Here is a 20,582-nt window from a genome sequence, read left to right on the forward strand (position 1 = left end):
CTGTACTGGCAGGCCGATTGCCTGGTACCGACATGGCAGTCACCTTTCACTGTGTTAATCACATTTTCCTCCAGGTCTGGTGTCTGAACATTTCGGGTATGTCCTTTATGATTTCCTGCTTCCTGAAACGATCGTGTGTCAGACAAACGGCAAAACACTGTTGCAAACTTTGAATGCTGTGGTTGTTGTCAGTGGGGATAGGTCTCCTGATACAACCTTGCTGCTTGCCACCTGTTACCATTTGCCTTTCCGTAAGTGAACACCGTATTGGCAAGCTCTCGATTTGAATACTGAGCCATTATGTACATGCTGTATCACATCCACTACAAGGTGAGTCAGCAAGAGAAGTGAACTGGACACAACATTACCAATTACTATGGGAGAAGAGGGTGCTAGGAAATGATGTATGAGGAACAGTACCATCCTCTAGGAGAAAACCATGCATACTGTTACTGTGGCTACATGGTACAGCACGTATTAGGCCGAAGTCTCTGTAACAAAGTATGATTGAATAAATGGTCTCTAGCAAGGAAACCATGCATTTCCGGAGGTAAATTCATTAAACCTTTTTTTTTCCATATCCTCTCATAGATCAATCCGTAGAGTTTGTACAAGGTGGAAAATTTACCCTATATGAGATGCCACAAGTATGACAGAGACTCAGCTGATATCATCTCACATAGCCAAGTTTTAATCTACAGGCCATGTGGCTTGTAGGTGGTACATTTTGTCAACAAGTCACACTTGTCTCTCATTTGCATTGGAAACTCATCATTTAAAGAGACTAGAGCATAGGGCTACTGGCATTTACCTGACATCTTGCATGAGAAATGGCTTTGTCCATCAGTGACCATGTGGTAGTCAACATGTTAAAGGAGCCCACATTAAATGGACTTACCGCTAAAAAAATAGGGTATTAAAATAATGCTTGAATGTGCATTTATGGATATGAGAAATATAATCTGAGCAATAAGACACCCTTCTCACATGAAAGTTTCCATCTGTGAGGCCAGTCAGAGAATGTAAAGATATGGACCTCGTATGATAAAATACTGCATTTTTCATCCAATAAGATAGTTACAAGCTTTAGAATTTCATATAAAAGTAAAGATAATGTGATGACATTATAAAAAAGATAAGTATAGGACAACTCCCTGGAATACATTTGAAAGTGGGGAAATTTCAAAGAGTTGACAAGCTATGATAGACTTTTGGGAGGTGGTAGTAATTATTTACACACTGAGTAAAAAGTTGTTTTTTTGTCTACACAAAAGACACTAAGTAATATTTGCAAGGAATAAAAAGATCCTTGAAACTACATCTATGCCTAATTTTCTATGCTGGAGGATTGAATTTGGATCAGAAAATCAGTGTAAATGAATGTAGATTGATTAGTACAGCGCAATGACAGTGTGTCATCACATTTGGCAGTTACACAATAAACAAACTAAAATATGTATTTTTGAGAATTTAACAATATTCCTTAATCATAATTTCAGACATCACCTTTTCTGTGGTATTTCTACTCTGCAATTCCACGAGCAATGGCATTTTCTGTTTTTCTTGTTCCTATAGGAGCATATTATGATGAGAGGGTCAGGAAGCTAATATTGCCTGCCATAGTTTTTGTCTTCCTTTTCTCTTTTCTTCCCCACAAGGAACTGAGATTCATAATATATGTGTTTCCTTTTCTGAACATTGCAGCAGCTAGTGCATGTCACAGGATGTAAGTAATGATACTTTAATTCTGCTTTGCTTTTACTGTAAAGATATATTATAGTCTGACAAATAGATTTTTAATTATTCATTTGTTGCAGTTTTACAGTTTTGAAAGAGGTGTGCTTTAACTGCCTTTTAAAATATGTTAGTGTTGGTTATATGTTTAAGATTTGTTTGTACAGTTTGATTAACTGGTTAAAAACATTGTTTAGAGCTTTTTATTTATTTCTTCTGGTAAATGTGGATTAAATCTGGATCTCATCCTACCTATTGTTTGCAAAATAATGTTCATATTTTTTGCAATTTTGATCTCCAAGAAATGTTTCCATTGGCGAGGACTAAACGTACAAATGAGTAATAGGTAGCTACGAGGGTTGTTTTTTAAGTAAGAGCCGTTTTTATTTTTAAAAAAAGATACAAATACTTTTGTAAAAAAACTTTTATTTTCTGATTCTACACACTTTTAGCTATTTTTCTACATAGTTGCCTTGTTTATTTAAGCACTTGTCATACCGTACAACTAAGTTTTTAATTCCCTCTTCAAAGAATTCGGCCGCCTGCTCCAACAGGCAAGAGTTCACGGCCGCTTTCACTTCATCGTCGTCATTGAAGCGCTGCCCGCCAAGATGGTGTTTTAGGTACTGGAAAAGGTGAAAATTGCTAGGAGCAAGGTCGGGGCTGTATGGTGCATGGTCCAAAACTTCCCAGCCAAAAGAATCAATCAAATCCCGAGTCTTTTGAGAGGTGTGAGGCCTAGCATTATCGTGCAGGAGCAAAACTCCTTTTGTCAGCATGCGGTGCCTTTTGTTTTGAATTGCTCTGCAGAGCTTCTTTAGAGTTGCACAGTAGGCATCTGAGTTGATTGTCGTTCCTCATGGCATAAAGTCCACTAGCAAAACACCGCGCCGGTCCCAGAACACAGTTGCCACAATCTTGCGCATTGACATCGTCTGTTTGGCTTTGACATTGACGGGTGAGGTTGTGTGTCGCCATTCCATCGATTGTCGCTTGCTTTCGGGAGTGATATGGGATACCGATGTTTCATCTCCAGTGGCAATTTGACTCAACATGTCATCCCCTTCTTCCTCGTAATGAATCAAAAAGTCCAATGAAGTGGCAAATCTCTTCCCTTTGTGGTCCTCTGTGAGGAGTCTGGGTACCCACCGAGAACACAGTTTCTTAAAGTTTAGGTTTTCGGACACAATTTTGTACAAAAGCGATCTTGAAACTTGTGGAAATTCCAAAGAAAGAGTGGAAATTGTGAATCTTCTGTCCTCACGAATCTTTGTTTCGACTGCAGCCTCCAAATCATCAGTGATCACACAGGGCCGGCCTAAGCGTTCTTCGTCATGGATGTTTTGATGGCAATTTTTAAACTCTCTAACCCATTGACGCACTTTACCTTCACTCATTGCATTCAAGCCATAAACTTCTGTTAACTGACGATGAATTTCTGCAGCTGATAGGCTTCTCGCAGTCAAAAAACATATCACTGACCGTATCTCACACGCGGCGGGCGATTTAATAATTGTAAACATTATAAAGTAACACAGTGATGCGTACACGTCAGCTACAGAGCTGCAACTTGCATCAGTGTGAACGGGAAGGATACCAGCAAGTGGTGCGGCGGCGTGTTGCGGCGTCCGCGCAAACTACGGGACTATACGCGCGAACAGCCCTTACATAAAAAAACAACCCTCGTATGATACATTTTCTGCTTCACACTGGTGACAAAAATACAAGCAAATAACTTATTAATGACATTCTCTTTGCAATATGCTTGTTCCACTTTGCCTGGAAGTCAATATTTGTCCCCAAAATTTTGTATTTGCTACACTGCACTGTAGAATTATCATCTATGTTTAATGTGACTGCATTATTTATCATCAGTAAGCTGTCATTAATGGTGGTGGTTTTTTTTTTTTTTTTTTTTTTTTTTTTCGTCCATTGTTACTGTATTTTATGCTGACCAGTTGTGAACATTCTGGAGTGTTTCATCTGATTTCTCTACCATGTTTCTGGTACTTAATCTGTGCTTACAATGCTGCTGTCTTTTTCTCCATGTTTAACAGGGTTTGGAAATTTGTTGATGTATAAAAAGGTCAGTCATGTTCTTAAGATACAAGCCTCAAGACCTCCTACATTTATGTGTTTTGTATCTGATAAGTGTGTTGCGAAACAAACTTCATTTGAGACCTGTTCTGTCTGCACTCCATACCCAATTTTATTCATCATGTGCTGCTGCGTCTATTCCTAATTATTCAAGCTTCTTTGGCAAAATTACGTGGTGAAGAGTGCCAAAGGCCTCAGGTAGATCTGAATGTATGCATTTAACAGAGTCATCATCATCTAGTGCAAGTACAATACAGTATTTGTAAATTCTACTACTTTAGAAACCAATCTGTGGGAGTATCCCTCAGAAGTCTGAGAGTTTTGGTCTGCCAAGGAAATAACAGTTGCTGTTTGCCATGAAGGTAGTGTTGAAATGTTTCATGCTTTGTTCACAACAATGGATGCACAAGTGGTACAAGGATCAATGCATATTCAAGACTGAGACATGCTTAAAACAACCCATCCCATGTTGAGACCAGGCAGCATATTCTGAAGTATGACATCACTACTTAAACAAAATGCTCAAAAATATGTTCTATTTCGTGTAAGAAGCAAACAATGGAAAATCCAGCATGGAATTTACAGTATTATGGAATGGATAGTTGCAACTCGCCATATAGCAGAGATGCTGAATAGCAGATACACACTACAAAAAGACTATCACAAAATAAGCTTTTGTCCAACAAGGCCTTTGTCAAAAATAGAAAACACACACAGAGAATAGCAACTACCCTTTTCATAATATCATTTCATTTAAGAGACTTCCGTCCTCCCTATAGCCCTAATGTTATCTAATGTGACATCACCTTTAGGTGAAAGCTTCAGCAGACATGAAAATAATGTACTCCTCTGCCAGTAGAAACTTACAAAAGAGACCCAGTGAATGGAAAGATTCTATAGTTGGCCAAAATTCTAAAAATTCTGGAACTGAGTTATAGATATTTCTTAGCAGTATTTCCATCAGTTTCCTTTGCAATGGCCATCAGTTGTAAGAACAGTGTATTTTTGAGCCTACGTAACAAAAGGCAACAGTTCAAAGTGATTTACATCTACACCTATACTCTACGAACCATTGCAAAGTACGTGATGGAGGGCGTCCGATTGAACTGGTTGTTAGAGATTATTCCTGTTCCATTCACATATGGAGCATGCAAAAAATGATTGATTGAATGCCTCTGTGTGTAGTGTAATTGATCTAATCTTATTCTCACAACCCCTGCAGGAGTGATATTTAGGGGGTCACAATATGTTCTAAGTTTCTGCAACAGATCAGTGTCGCAGATAGTGGATGGTAGTTTTGTGGGTCCCAATCCGTCTTGTAGATGGTTGTTGCCTATGCTTTCTTCCAACCACTGGCCACCATTTTTTGTTTGAGGGATCTAAGATAGATTATAGTCAGAAGAGGAGCTAACGCACACAAAAATTCAATATAGAATCCGATAGAAATTCCATTGGGATGCGAAGCTTTGTTCAATTTTAACAGTTTCAGCTGTTTCCCGACATTAATGACAATAATACTGGTTTCACTCCTCTTTTCAGTGGTAAGAGATTTAAATTGGGGCAGTTCTCCTGGGTTTTTCCTTTGTAAAGAAACATTTGAAAACAGAGTTAAGTATTTTTGCTTTTGCTTTTTACTCTCAACTTCAGCTCCAGTCTCGTCCATGAGTGAGTGACTGGTCACGAACTTTGATGCCACTAAGTCTTTACGTATGACCAAAATATTGTTGGGTTTTGTGAAAGATCATTTGACAGTTTTCGCCTACAGTAGTCAATGAATATTTCATGCATTGATGTTTTGACTGTCACACAAGTTTCATTCAGCATCTCTTTATCTGCAGCTCGATGATTTGTTTTATATCCATTATGGAATACTCTGACTCCCTCAAAGAGGTCAGGTTATTTGTTGCCATTAGATCTATTATATTTCCATCATGAGTGGGTTTCTGAACTATCTGTGCAGCTAGTTTAGTAACGTTTCACAGGATGTCTTGTCACGCCCTCCACTAAGGAAACTATAATTATCACAGTTGATTGTCGGGTAATTAGTCTCCTGCAATGATTGCAGTATCATTTTGGAACTTATGTATAGTGAACTGAGATTTTCTTTAAAATTTTTGGTTGCACCAGGAGGAGAATCTGGTGGTCGATAGAAGGGCCTATGATTATGTTAATATTTTCCGTGTGTTGTTACTGCCCTTAACGTTACCAAATAGGCATTATTTCACATGTCAAGATATATTATTTCTCAAAATTCATCTGGAGCAAAACTCCTCATGTCTGCCATAAGAATTACACCAATATATAGTGTTGGATGTTCTAAAAGAATATAATTGATTCCATTTCCTTCATACAGCAGTCACAAAAATTACATACCAAGAAACTTTTCAGCCTCTTTGAAGTCAGTCAGATGACAATCTCTTCACTGGATGCTTCCAAGTGGATGAAGTAATGGCGCAAGCAAGCAGGCATACTCAAAATTCAGTCAATTTCCATTATGTACAGATTTAAGGGAAATTTTGCCTTCAGGCACATATAATCAGTCACCTAATAATTTTATTGGACCATCTCGTATGAAGAGTTTGTGTGTGCTACCCACATACACAGTTATGTCTTGGAAGCAACTCTTAATGAAGCAGGTTCATGTGAAGTATGCAGTACTTCTGTGATGTGGTCCAGGGTGTTAATTAAACAAGCCCAAACTTAAAATGATTATTTTTTTAAAATTATTTGATTAGATCTTGCTCCAAACTCAACTTCACCAACAGTCACTTCATTTTTTATTCATTTGTTTGTTTTTAAATTGCAGCAACGACTCCTGCCTGGTGTGCAACTTCTTACTATTTGGATCCAAGGTGCCTTCATTACTCCTGCAAACACAAAATTATAAAAATTTTCACTCATCCATGGGTACTTGAGATGCTTTGTGTCTCATTACCTGTAATTATTTCTGATAGATAGATTTTTGTAAAAAGAAACTTAATTGTGTTGTATTTCATCTGACGAATATTTCTCAAGCAGACAAAGTAAGGGAAACATTTTCAAAGGAAAATTAATGAATGTCATATTTGCCAAAAAAACTACTGTTTTATTTATTTCCATAACTTTTAAAATCTCTTGTAGAGAAATTTTGCAGTGGAATTCCTTGAATTAGTAACATTTTCACTGTAGTTTGGAAGTCTGGCTCACTGCATTGCAATCTTTCCAGTGCTTACAATTCATTGCCCTGCCATGCTACCATCAGAACTGGCTTAAGGCTGAGGCACAGGCTGCCACCACTTAGGGTGCCAAGCTGAGAGGGGCACCACAACTGCTAGTTTTTTTATACATGATGCATCATACTTAGTAGTGGTTGCTTGTGGTGCCAAGCTGAGAGGGAAACAAGTAGTGCCAAAATGTTAGATTTGTATACAATGCCTATCGCAATTAGTTGTGAAAACTGACACAGCTGAAAGTGTAAGAGAGAAAATGGGGAAGGAGGGAGCACGCAGTGATAAGTCACTTGTGTTAAAATATGTTCTCAAACTGGCCCTGACAATCATAAGAATATCACGTTCTCTTCATCTTGCTAAGTGTCATATTCAGAGTCCAACTCAGAATCAGTTTATTTCGACTGAAATTTTGTTCTGTTAGCAGAGCAAAATACCTATTAACTACTCCATTTTTACTTTACTACTCTGTACAAATTCTTTTATGTTCTTCCCAAAATTAATCACATCAGTGGCATCTCAGCTATGACTGAAAGCATTGTATAAACACTGATTAAGAATAATTAGTAGCCATTAGTGTTACTCTTTCATCTGCCACATCTAGTATGTGACACTGCACAGTGAGATCTTTTGCCTTTGAACAGAAACTATGAGCAATGAGTTTAATGTTATTGGCAGTAGAGAGGTTTGCCTGGCTCATACAGGTTTTTGATTCCATATTTTTGGCCTATTCAGTTCATAAAAAAAGGTAATTGTAATCCATTGCTCATAGTAATTACAAATTCAGCTTAGTTTTCCTTTGCAGTTGAACTTAAGGAAAGGGATAGAAATCTAACTAAACATGTTCTGACAGGTGAAGTTATTAGACAAGGTAGCAACCTTTCACGAACACTATTTGTTATATATATGTTAAGCATTATTAGAAGGTGGAAATCAGAGATTCATGTAGTGGTACACACAAGAAATTAATATTTCATTCAACATCACACTTGGTTCTGATTACCTTCCCCTTATGGAGGTTAGTGAAGGTAAGCTACAATATTCAGTATTTGTTTAAATAGGATAGTAACATCAAACAAGATTAAAATTGTTACTGAAAAAATCTGTTGGTATTTGTAGGAAGGTGACCAGTAAGAACAAAAATACACTTCACTTGGTGTGTGGGGTTACCACAGCTATAGTAACTAATAAAACCACAACAGCTATCAGATATTGTTTTACTTATCACTCAGTCACAGCTACTTTTGTGACCCTTTTGAAGCAATACATTGTTTTCAGCGATAGTTGATAATCAGTTCGTTCTTATATTTTACTTGCTTGCACAAATGTGGTGTATTACCTCACACTTAAACACAGTTGCTTATGACACTGTCAATCCATCAAGGCACTTTACATTGTTTCTCAGTTATACTGTTTTTCATAACTGGTGATTCCGTATTTTGGTTTTATGTTCCCTTGTCTTCTCGTACTGTCATGTAGATAATTTCTTGCTTGGGTTTGGTTCCTACCATTGCTTATGTGTGCCTGAGGTCACTGGGCTCCTTTGTTGGTCCTCCGATTCTGCGCCTGCACACCTCGGCGATCTTCTGTGAACATGACCCACGCACTCAGCATGTGTTGTGCTGGTGTCCTAGCCACTTCACCTGTGGTTTTTTCACTCCCATTGTTAGTAAGCAGTTTCTACTGAGGGATACTTTTCCATTTCTTTGGATTTCATTCTTACCATCACTTTACTTTTAGTGTTTCATCTTGCCTCATGAGTTCTTTCATTTTGTGGATGACAGTTGCATTTATTACACACTGATTTCAAGTGGGAAGATAGGGGACATCTATTATTTACCCTCATGGAGATCTAACCACATCCGTAGTCCTTATGTGGTAATTGACACTGTGACATTTTGGCACAGTCAGACTAAGGTTAGATCTTACTGTAAACATTATATCTTCTTCAAGTTCACCTGTTTTTCACCTGAAGATATGAATTTATAGTCCCAAAACTAGCTGTGACTGAGTAATAAATAAAACAATTTATGATAGCTGCTGTGGTTTTACCACATCTTAAAAACCAATGAAATCTTTAAAAAAAACAGAGGCTGGAACACAGCCACACAAAAAAAGAAAGAAAAAAAAAAAACAGATACGATCTATATCCTATAATGGAACACAGCCATACGAGAACCAGGCTAACCAGTCCTTTTTCTTGAAGAAAGAAACCTTGTTTCACAAAGCGCCTATCATCCAGTGCACATTGATCTATTGGTTATTCATATGATTTTGAAACGCATCCCTGTTCGATTTTGAACATTTTTGAACACATTCTAAGTTGATTTCTGAATGAATCATAAGTCAATTTTTGAATGTGTGCATAAAGTACGTGATGTCTCTGCCAGGGGAATCACCATAGCACCTAGAAATAAAAAACTTTCCCGTGGACAATAGAGGACAGGGCGGAATGAGTGAATGCCAATCACTGTTTGTTTATGTGGTTGACTGGCTGTGCAAATGATCAGTGTTGTTATAATTGTTAGCAAAATCCGTAGATTCAGATTACCAGAGTGGAAATAAATGGCTCACAGGAATAACAAATAAGAAAGATTACAAATTATCTTCTCGGTGTATCACAGAAAATGAAATTTTGATAGAAAATTTTTGCCAGGTCATTGCACTACTGTGGACCAGTTATACAGTCCCCGGTTAGTAGCCATTTAAGTACAGTTCTCAGAACAGTACTTAAAATGCTCTGTACGGACATGTAATAATGCCTAACTGGAGAATAGATGCGGGATAACTAAATCGGTGATTCTGGCAGGGTTAGTGAAGTTATCCAGAGAACAAGTTTTTTTGAAAGGTAGGAATAGTTACAGAATTAAAGATGACAAGATTGTTTGTCAGAATGAGAAATCAGAAGAAATGGGGACCTCACATAAATTGTGTGGAAGAATATGATTATTCAAAATTTATATAAAAATTTTGTACTGCTACTTTACGATCTTGTGTTTGAGAAGCTGGAGCGTACGAATGAAACGTGAAATTATTTCCTAACATAAAACTTTTTGCTTATTGTAGGCCTAATAGGCATTTGATATTGGTTCTTCATGAATTATGATCTGTCATGTTATTTATGTAAATGAGGTGCATACAAATGACCATTTGTACCAAAACAGTCTTGCTTATTTGGCATGTGTTACAATTGCTGCAATATTAGAAAGGCCTGTTACATTGTATCAAACAGACAGTGACAAAACAGATGTAATCAAATAGAGAAACCACACAAGTCTTGGGTACTATTCTTATTAGCAGCTTTTTCAGTATTGGACAACAAGATTTTGAGTTTTCATGTAGCAAAAGATTTGACAAACTTTGATGACTTAATAGACTCTGTCGCAGAAAGGAAAGCATGCCATGTAAAGCTGTAGAAAGATGAGAGAGGAAAAAAAATGTTGGGAACTAAGGATTGAAGAAATATGTATGGTCTTGATGTCTCATTTTTATTGGTCTTAAATTCCTATAGAAGAATGCTGTGTGAAGTGGCATGGCAGTGCACTTTGGCACACTCAAGAGCAAATAACATGCCTTACATTTCCTTGAACTTATATATTTTATGTATCAAACTCCTCAGAAAGATGTGTACTACAAATTGAACATATTTTTGAAAAATCAATTTTTTAAAAATTTTTGACATCCTATCTCAAACACTTGAGAGGGGAGGGGGGCATCACTATCAGGTTTTTGCCCCAGTTCAGAAATATCATAGATCCGGGGCTGTGAATGTGTGGGTGCATTATCATGATGCAATAGCCATGAATTGTCTCACCACATTTTAGGCCGTTTCCTTTTCACATTTTCTCACAGGCATTGCAAAATGTGCTGATAGTACCATCAATTAACAGTTTGTCCCTGTGGCATAAATTCATGATGAACTAATCCTTCAGAGTCAAAAACTATCAACATGGCTTTGATGTTTGACCTGACCTAATGGGCTTTTTTTGGTCTTGGAGAACTTTTCTGAACCCATTGTGAAGATTGGACCTTGGTCTCAACATCATCACTATAGCCCACATCTCATCACCAGTTAAGACTCTCTTAATGAAAATCTTGTTCTCATTTGTGTGATCCAAAAGCTCTCCACTGATTGGTAGGTGAAGGTTTTTCTGGTCTCGATTCGTGAGCTATGGGATGAACTTGTGGACAAGATGATGCATTACAAGATTCTTTGTCAGGATTTTGTGACATGAACCAACTGAAATGTTACATTCTTCTGTTCTTGGGCAGTTGGTCTTTGATTGGCATGTACAATTTCATTGACATTCCTGACATGAGCGTCGCCGGTAGACGTCAAATGGCATCCTAAACAAAGTGTCACCTTTAACTTCCATCTGGCCATTTTTAAACCACATGAACTGTTTGTAACACTGAGTATGGCTTAAGCACTCACTACTGTAGGCTTCCTGCATCATTTGGTGTGTCTCCATAAAGGTTTTCCAATTTTCATGCAAAATTTGATGCAGATGCACTGTTCTTCTAATTCTGCCACCTCAAAATTTGGCAAACTGTGCAATACAACATTCTACTCAATACAACACTAAACAATAACCAAGGCCAATATTACACTATCATATTTATTTGACAAAGCTGATATTTCAAATATTTATGTGAGAGATACACTCCTGGAAATTGAAATAAGAACACCGTGAATTCATTGTCCCAGGAAGGGGAAACTTTATTGACACATTCCTGGGGTCAGATACATCACATGATCACACTGACAGAACCACAGGCACATAGGCACAGGCAACAGAGCATGCACAATGTCGGCACTAGTAAACTAGTACAGTGTATATCCACCTTTCGCAGTAATGCAGGCTGCTATTCTCCCATGGAGACGATCGTAGAGATGCTGGATGTAGTCCTGTGGAACGGCTTGCCATGCCATTTCCACCTGGCGCCTCAGTTGGACCAGCGTTCGTGCTGGACGTGCAGACCGCGTGAGACGACGCTTCATCCAGTCCCAAACATGCTCAATGGGGGACAGATCCGGAGATCTTGCTGGCCAGGGTAGTTGACTTACACCTTCTAGAGCACGTTGGGTGGCACGGGATACATGCGGACGTGCATTGTCCTGTTGGAACAGCAAGTTCCCTTGCCGGTCTAGGAATGGTAGAACGATGGGTTCGATGACGGTTTGGATGTACCGTGCACTATTCAGTGTCCCCTCGACGATCACCAGTGGTGTACGGCCAGTGTAGGAGATCGCTCCCCACACCATGATGCCGGGTGTTGGCCCTGTGTGCCTCGGTCGTATGCAGTCCTGATTGTGGCGCTCACCTGCACGGCGCCAAACACGCATACGACCATCATTGGCACCAAGGCAGAAGCGACTCTCATCGCTGAAGACGACACGTCTCCATTCGTCCCTCCATTCACGCCTGTCGCGACACCACTGGAGGCAGGCTGCACGATGTTGGGGCGTGAGCGGAAGACGGCCTAACGGTGTGCGGGACCGTAGCCCAGCTTCATGGAGACGGTTGCGAATGGTCCTCGCCGATACCCCAGGAGCAACAGTGTCCCTAATTTGCTGGGAAGTGGCGGTGCGGTCCCCTACGGCACTGCGTAGGATCCTACGGTCTTGGCGTGCGTCGCTGCGGTCCGGTCCCAGGTCGACGGGCACGTGCACCTTCCGCCGACCACTGGCGACAACATCGATGTACTGTGGAGACCTCACGCCCCACGTGTTGAGCAATTCGGCGGTACGTCCACCCGGCCTCCCGCATGCCCACTATACGCCCTCGCTCAAAGTCCGTCAACTGCACATACGGTTCACGTCCACCAGTGTTAAAGACTGCGATGGAGCTCCGTATGCCACGGCAAACTGGCTGACACTGACGGCGGCGGTGCACAAATGCTGCGCAGCTAGCGCCATTCGACGGCCAACACCGTGGTTCCTGGTGTGTCCGCTGTGCCGTGCGTGTGATCATTGCTTGTACAGCCCTCTCGCAGTGTCCGGAGCAAGTATGGTGGGTCTGACACACCGGTGTCAATGTGTTCTTTTTTCCATTTCCAGGAGTGTATTTGACAGTGTAGTAGGGAACATTGTCAAATCTCGCATTGTGTTGAAGAAATATGATCAAATCTAGAGCCTCAAAGTGGATTTGATCATAAAATTTGTTCATCTTCTGTTCGCTGCAATGTGAAATGTAACTGCTTGGAGCACTGGCATCGCTACGGCTATTTGACGCGTCTGTAGTGTGTTTGTAAACATGGCTTCAAAGTCAGGACCAGTGATGCTTGGGACTCTTTTTTGATAACCTTGCTTCAACTGGGGTGGGGGATAAGCAAGGGGCACAATGCATGCTATTAACCATGTGCTGATGGGCAGGTGGAATGTGTTGCAGATGACCTCACATCCACAACCACAGCTTCAGCCATCCACCTCTACATCTGGAAACATCCAGGCAGCTTTTTAGCAAGACTGAATAGAGGAGGTGGTCAAACTCTAAAATAAAAAATAAAAAAAATTCTTAGCTCTCCATTTTACTTTCTCTATTTTTGAACTCTAGATGCCACAAGTTAAAAAGTACTTCATCTGTTCCATACTTTTTATTAATTTTGTAGTTATAGGAACTCTAATTCTATTAATTAAATTATTCAAAAATAAAAATAGTTCTTATTGCCCATAAAATTTACTAAACATTTATTTACCTTTAGATATTCCCCCTTCAGTGCTTTATAAATCACTTCACACATTCGTGGAATTATTTTGGTTAATGGGCAATGTGGTATTCGAATGCTGCTAGAGTAGCTCTGTCCTGTATTAAGAAATCGTAGTGTCATGGTGAGCCTGTCTTTTGCACATATAGCATCTCTCAAGTGAGTATTCTGTCTTGTAACGTGAGAAACCACTTTGCTGAGCAAATACTGAAAAACACTCTCATCCATTCGTAAGTCATTTGTATGAGATTTGACGTCCTCCACTTGCAGCTCTTGTAACAAATTTTTCTGAATGCTTTTATTATCTCATCATAATGCCCATGGCTTCACCCAAGTATGTTTCCTTTTTTGTGCCACATTTTTTCCAAATGTACACACAATGCAATTGTGGTACAAGCAACTGCGGCACATAATAACTAGTAGTTGTTGTCTCCGCCATCTTGAAATTTGACGAAAAATATGATGACAGTGTAATACTCCTTTTTAATGCCACATCAAAGATCTTTGTCAAATTTCTTTGTCAAAGAAAATGCAGGCATGTGCAGGGATGCTAACTGCATTTCGCCCCAACACACCACTGGCACGAAATTGTGAATGTTCTGGAATTTTTTGGACAGACCTTGTATGAGCTGTATTTGTCATGTTCTGCCATTTATTTAAATAATACTTATTATATGAACTTCATTTTACACACCAGAATGTTACATAACTGTACTGAAAATTGTATCTTTTCTGTGGTTGGTTGCATTCAGTTTTCAAATAATTGCATTGTATTATAATGTGTACAAAATGGCTCATTTTGTTGAATGGATAAATACAAGTCCTCTATGGTTTTCAAGGGAATTTTTTACCATTCTTTGAGCAAAATTGTTGCAAGTTTACATAACAAGGATGGGGGTGGATAGCGATCTTGTTCCCTTCTCTCCAAAGTAGACCACAGAGGTTCAATAAAACTGTAACTGTAGTGACCATGGGAGATGTGACAATTTATCTTCATGCCCACAAAATTGGTCCTGCATAATGCAGTCTGAGTGAAGGGGGGGGGGGGGGGGTCCTAACTTCTTGGAATAAAGCATCAACATTGGGGAACAAACATGGTGTCACGGGATGGACCTGATAAGCCACAATGGTCACGTAATCATTGGCAGTAATGTGACCTTCCTAAGTAACCATGGGCCCATGGAATACCATGGTAAGGTAGCCCAAATCATCACTGATCCCCCACCATGTTTCATCTTTGGGATGTAAAATTGGCCAGAAGGTGGAAACCGTGTGAAAGAAGATTCATCCAACCAAAGGACTTATATCCATTGCTCCATTGTCCAGGTTTTATAGCTTCAGCACCACACCACATTTTCCTGTTATGGGCGTTTGCATCACTGATGAGAGGTTCTGGTACTCCAGCTTGCCCTGGTATACCCTGCTTATTGAGTTTCCTTTGTATTGTTTTGATTCTGACACAGTTCATGAGTGCTACATTCCATTCTGCAGTGATTTTTGCAGCTCTCGTCCTCTTATTTTTCTTCATGGTCTTCTTCAGTGACTGTCTTACATGATCACTTTAAACAGACACTTTCATCAAAGATGGGACTTAACAGCTGATGTTTTCTGCTTCCCCTAGATGCGGTTCAAATTTTCGTTACAGTGCCTCTTGAAACATCAAATATGTTGACTGCTGTGGTTACAGAAGCCCCGACTTTACGAGCACCAACAATTTGCCCATGTTCAAATTCGCTTAGCTCTGAGGTAATGGTCTCATAACTTCACGGAACACTGTTCTGACCACAACTAATCCTTGCAATGTATTAAGGACATTGCAAAGGTGCTGTTCTTGGTCAAATGAAACAGCGCAACCTGCAGACTTGGCTAGCATTTGCATTTTTGTCAACTCGAGTATGTTCTGTTATCATTGTTACACTGGTGCCCTAAGTACAAATTTTTCCTCATTGTGCTCATCATGTAATGTTTCTTCCTTAAATTTTTTTCCTCAGTCCCCAGTTTGTTGTAGGACATTCTTTTGTCACTTATTGCTTATTTACCTCTGGAAATGATTTTTTAATGTTCACAATGCCAAGTTACACCATGGTTTGGAGTCCGTGTTGAATTGTCCTCCTTTACCTTGTGGGCTGAGTCACTTTTAAGGTTGGAGGAAGGAAAGAGCACACCAGTTCCAATAGGGCCATGCTTGTTACACACGTAAGTCTTCAAGCCGACTTTGGGTTGAGGAAAGCTTTAACTTTTACTAAGCAGCCAAAGAAACCAAATGCATGCAAACTACATATTCTTTCACTGGCTATAAATATTGCAATATAAGGGGTAATCAAATTAAAACCAAACACCCACCCAAAAAGCAGACCAGAGAATGGTTCCATTCAAAAGTAATCATCACACATATTAACACATTTATCCCATTGGGGGACATGATGATCAGTTTCTGTTTTGTGGAAAACAGTCGGCCACCGATGTATCCATAGCCATGCCCACTCTTATATTTCCTCATCCGGCTGAAACTGACATCCATGAATGTCTTTCTATAGGTTGCCAAAGCTGTGATAATCACACACTGAAAGATCTTTGCTATACGAAGGATGTTGCAGTACTTCCCAATCAAACTTCTGAAGTGTAGCCTTCATCTGAATGGCAGTGTGGGGGTGAGCATTATTGTGCAACAGGAGGATTCCATCTAACAGCCTCCCAAAAGCTTGAGGGCAGATGCAAAGCCAACTGTGGAAACATCCCACATCTCATAAAGCACATTTGGATTACTTTTGAATGGAACCATTCCATGGTCTCATAGTGGCGGGTGTTCAGTTTTCATTTGACTGTCCCTGGTGCTGAAACTATTGCTTCCTCTGAGCTTTATGAAATTCAATTATGGGGCTATCTTGGATTGTGTTAAACATAAACTCATAAAATCAATGCTTGCAGTTAAATTGTCACTTATTGTTATAATGTAGTAATTATCTCTAATGAAATCATTTGAAATCTTATCTTCCATAAAAGACCGGTTATAAAATAATTAGTTACAATTTTTACAGTTTTCCTCTCTCGTAGATTCTTATGATAAAAGTTGTATCAATAATTTTTCAAAAGGTACATGTGACTGAGGTTTAGCAGTGCTGCACTTTTCTCATAAAGTATAGATTTATGACAGTATAAAATCTGTGAATGGTTGTCTCTGAATTTTAGAGCTTTAATCAACAACAAAGACTCAGAACTGTATATATTGCTTTAAACTGCTTAATGAGTGATAGAAGTGTTTAGGAAAGTACATGTAAGATTTCTTTTAATAGAATGTAGGTTAATCTTCTGATATTTGAACAGTGGTAAATTTACATGTCATGAAGATTATTTTCTAAAAACATTGATGAATAAAAATTTGTATCCTGATTTGTATATTTTCCTCAGTGTAAGACTGTTGAGCCTTAAAAAGATATTAAATGTTATATTATCTACAGGCCTGTTTCTAGCACTTTTAGTACAGCGGTGGCAAAAACTTTTCTAAAATTTCTGTACCTCAGGTGGCTAGTGTTTCTGCAAAGATGGCATTTCTCGTAACCTGAAGTAGAGTGTAGTTTGTTTTGAGTTACGTATATATTTATATTTTATGGACGCTTTACCTCTTATGTAGTTATGTCCTATTTGTAATACACGTATGCTGTGCTGGAATGGAAGAAAATATGTGCCATTTATTCTGAGACTACCTTATTTATTGGCAAACCTGTTAGTAGGAATGTTAATTTTATAGCTTCTGCCAGTAAAGGAATGCAACAGTTCTTTATTGGCCGACGACCTGAAAGCTATTACATTTCACAATGTCATTAGAACTGTTGATTTTGAGTTGATGTGTGGCAGGATTATCCATTTCACTATCCTGCAGCAGTATTTGTGCTGTAAAGATCTGAATTGTTGCATATCATCTTGTCAACTGGTAGCCTTATGGGACATTAAATGGTTTGTTTTCCACTTTCCATTTATGCTCCATCTGTAAATAATTTTTATTACACTTCAGCCCAGAGAGAGGCAGCAAGCATTGTTTAACATAGATTCAATTGACATCTCTCTCTGCAGAAGTTAAGATTTTGTGAGTTTTCTGGTTTCCTTCACAGAGAACCCATCAGTAAATGACAGACATGAACTAAAGAAGTTGATCCACTCAAACCAACAAAAAATATCATCTCTCATATATTTGGGAAAAATTTTTCTCATTAATGATGAAAAGTTGTTTGAACATCAGAATATTGAATGTACCATAAATGGAACACGAGCTCCAAGAAAGACAGACATTATGTTGTCAACTCATTGTTAGCTGAGCATTATATGTCATGTGTAAAGTTTAAAAATGCATATATACATACACTGATGAGCCAAAATACTGTGACCAGCACCCACTGTGGGACTAAATGTCACCTAGTTGTGTTACGGGCTGGGGACACAGTAAGAAAAGTAAATATGTGGAGCAGAGGTAAATGGGGAATCATTTTAGTAAATCCATTGACATAAGTGACTTTGACAGAGGACAAAAATCAAACAATGGAAAATCCAGGATGGAATTTAACAGTATTAAGAGAGGGAAAGTTGCTACTCACCATACAGCAGAGGCGATGAGTCGCGATAGGCACAACAAAAAAAATTCACATAATTATAGCTTTTGGCCATTAAGACCTTTGTCTCACACACACACACACACACACACACAAGTGCAACTTGTACACTTGTCTGCAGTCTCCTCTGCACGCGCGCGCGTATGTGTGTATTGCTGACAAAGGCCTTAATGGCCAAAAGCTATAATTGTGTGAATTTTTTTGTTGTGCCTATCATGACTCAGCACCTCTGCTGTATGGTGAATAGCATCTTTCCTCCTCTTAATATTGTTTGTCACAGGACAGTATTTTATGATGTGGCATATGTGAATGAGCATCTTGGAAATGGTGAAGCTGGTTTTCTGTTTGCATGCTACTGTCATGAACATCTGTGGATAGTGGTTGAAGGATGGTGAAATCACGAACAGGTGAAACATGTTGGATGTCCACACCTCATTAGAGATTATGATGAACATAGGGGCTCACAGTAGACAATCCATATGTGTTTCCATGTGACCCTGCTACATTGTCAGTCACAATTGCTGTGGGCAATGCATCACTGATGTTGGAACATGGATTAATGGAATATCATGTGCTCAGGTGAATCACGTGTCTTGTTAAATAAGGTTAATGGGCATGCCCTGTTATGCTGTCATGCAGCTAAATGAGTGTTTGAAACATGCCGACTGGCACAGACTCAGACTGATGGAGCAGTATTGTCCTATGAAGTCATTCACATGTGCATTTGTGGGACCAGTGGTGGCAATAGAAGGCACCGTGACGGCTTTACTCTTTGTGAACGTTATTGCAGACCACCTGCATTCCTCCATGCATGTTGTCTTCCCCCTACAATGATGGCCTCTTCCAGCAGCACAACTGTCCACATCACAAGGCCAAAATCATGCTACATTGGTTTTAGGAGCATAATAGTGAACTCGTGTTGTGATGTCTTGACTCTAATGCCCAATTCACTTGATCTGAACCCAGCGGAATATATCTGGAACACTATTAGTTGGCTGCTCTGTGCTCACAAACCACTAACCCATAATTTATGGAAATTGCATGACCATTGTGTAGAGATCTGGTGTCGCATACCTCCAGAAACCTATTAAGGACTTTTACAGATCCTTGCTATGCAGAGTCACTGCTGTATCATCTTCCAAAGGTGAACCAACATGCTAGTAAGCAGGTGGTCATAATGTTTTAGCTCATCAGTATATTGTTATATTATACATGTGTTTATACAGGAAGTTATTGATATTCATAAGCTTGACAGAAGCTGTGGTAGAAAGGCAGTCTCAAAATAAATTAGGCCTGTATTCCTCCATTGCAGATCATTTTGGCTGTGATGTATGAGCTGAAACAAGTATAATCAGTGGCAAGTGGAAGTTCCTTGTGTAGCATGACTGTATATAACTTGCAGTCATGAACAAGACACTTCTCCCCAGGAAAGATATCTGAAGATGCTGCCAGCAGAATATTCATATGGTTAATAATATAAAATTAAGGACAAAGATATTCTGGTAAGATGTTATTTATCTCCTAAATCCATAAAAGTACATATCAATATGTATAATTGTTTAGTTTTTCAAGACCTTTTGTTCATTGTTTTAATTTACTTAATACTTGCAACTTTTAAGATTTTTCTCAGTGTGGTTGACAGAGGACTTAGATATATCCACAAGAGAAGCAACAAATTTTGCTTCTCAAAGAAAGAGGCATCCAAAATGAAACTTTAACCAAATATAATAAAGAAAAGTAAAAATCTTGCAGATGGAAGATGGGTGCTGTACAGCAGGCTGTTCCAACTGAGTTCCAGGGAGCCGGAGGGCTCCGGAATACTCACTGCGCCAGCTCGGAGCCCGCATGGAGGGGGAAAGCGAACTCACTGCCCCTGGCCGCATGCAGCTGCAACTGACGCAACAATCCGTGTTCAGTGACAGCTATGACTAGCTGCGGGAGCCCTGTACCTCTATTGGAGGATACCTTTCTATTTATTGAGAGGGATGGTCGTCCGCAGTGTCTTGTATGTCATAAAGTATTTGATTCTGCAAAGAGGTTCAATATACGACGACATTGTACATGTCTTCACGCAGCGCACTACGGTCAGGTAGAAGGCATTGCACACAGAGAACTGGTAACCAGGCTTAAGATCGACATACCAGGAGACGTAAGTTTAAAAAACGGTTTCGTAATACGGAGGGTATCAAAACATGCAACATAGTTAGTGTTCTGTAATGCGTTTATAATTTTC

The 20,582-nt window shown here is 39.3% G+C and overlaps 1 protein-coding gene across 2 annotated transcripts in view; it reads left to right on the top strand.

The window, feature by feature from the left end:
• LOC126480716 (probable Dol-P-Man:Man(7)GlcNAc(2)-PP-Dol alpha-1,6-mannosyltransferase) overlaps positions 1-20,582 on the top strand; it is a 172,348-nt gene that overhangs the window by 119,195 nt on the left and 32,571 nt on the right. For both annotated transcript variants that reach the window (XM_050103970.1, XM_050103969.1), the window contains exon 7: positions 1,500-1,726. In XM_050103970.1, coding sequence (XP_049959927.1) covers positions 1,500-1,726 — 227 coding nt within the window. The remainder of the gene's footprint in view (positions 1-1,499; positions 1,727-20,582) is intronic.

This window comes from Schistocerca serialis, chromosome 5 (assembly GCF_023864345.2).
Source record: "Schistocerca serialis cubense isolate TAMUIC-IGC-003099 chromosome 5, iqSchSeri2.2, whole genome shotgun sequence".
NCBI lineage: Eukaryota > Metazoa > Arthropoda > Insecta > Orthoptera > Acrididae > Schistocerca > Schistocerca serialis.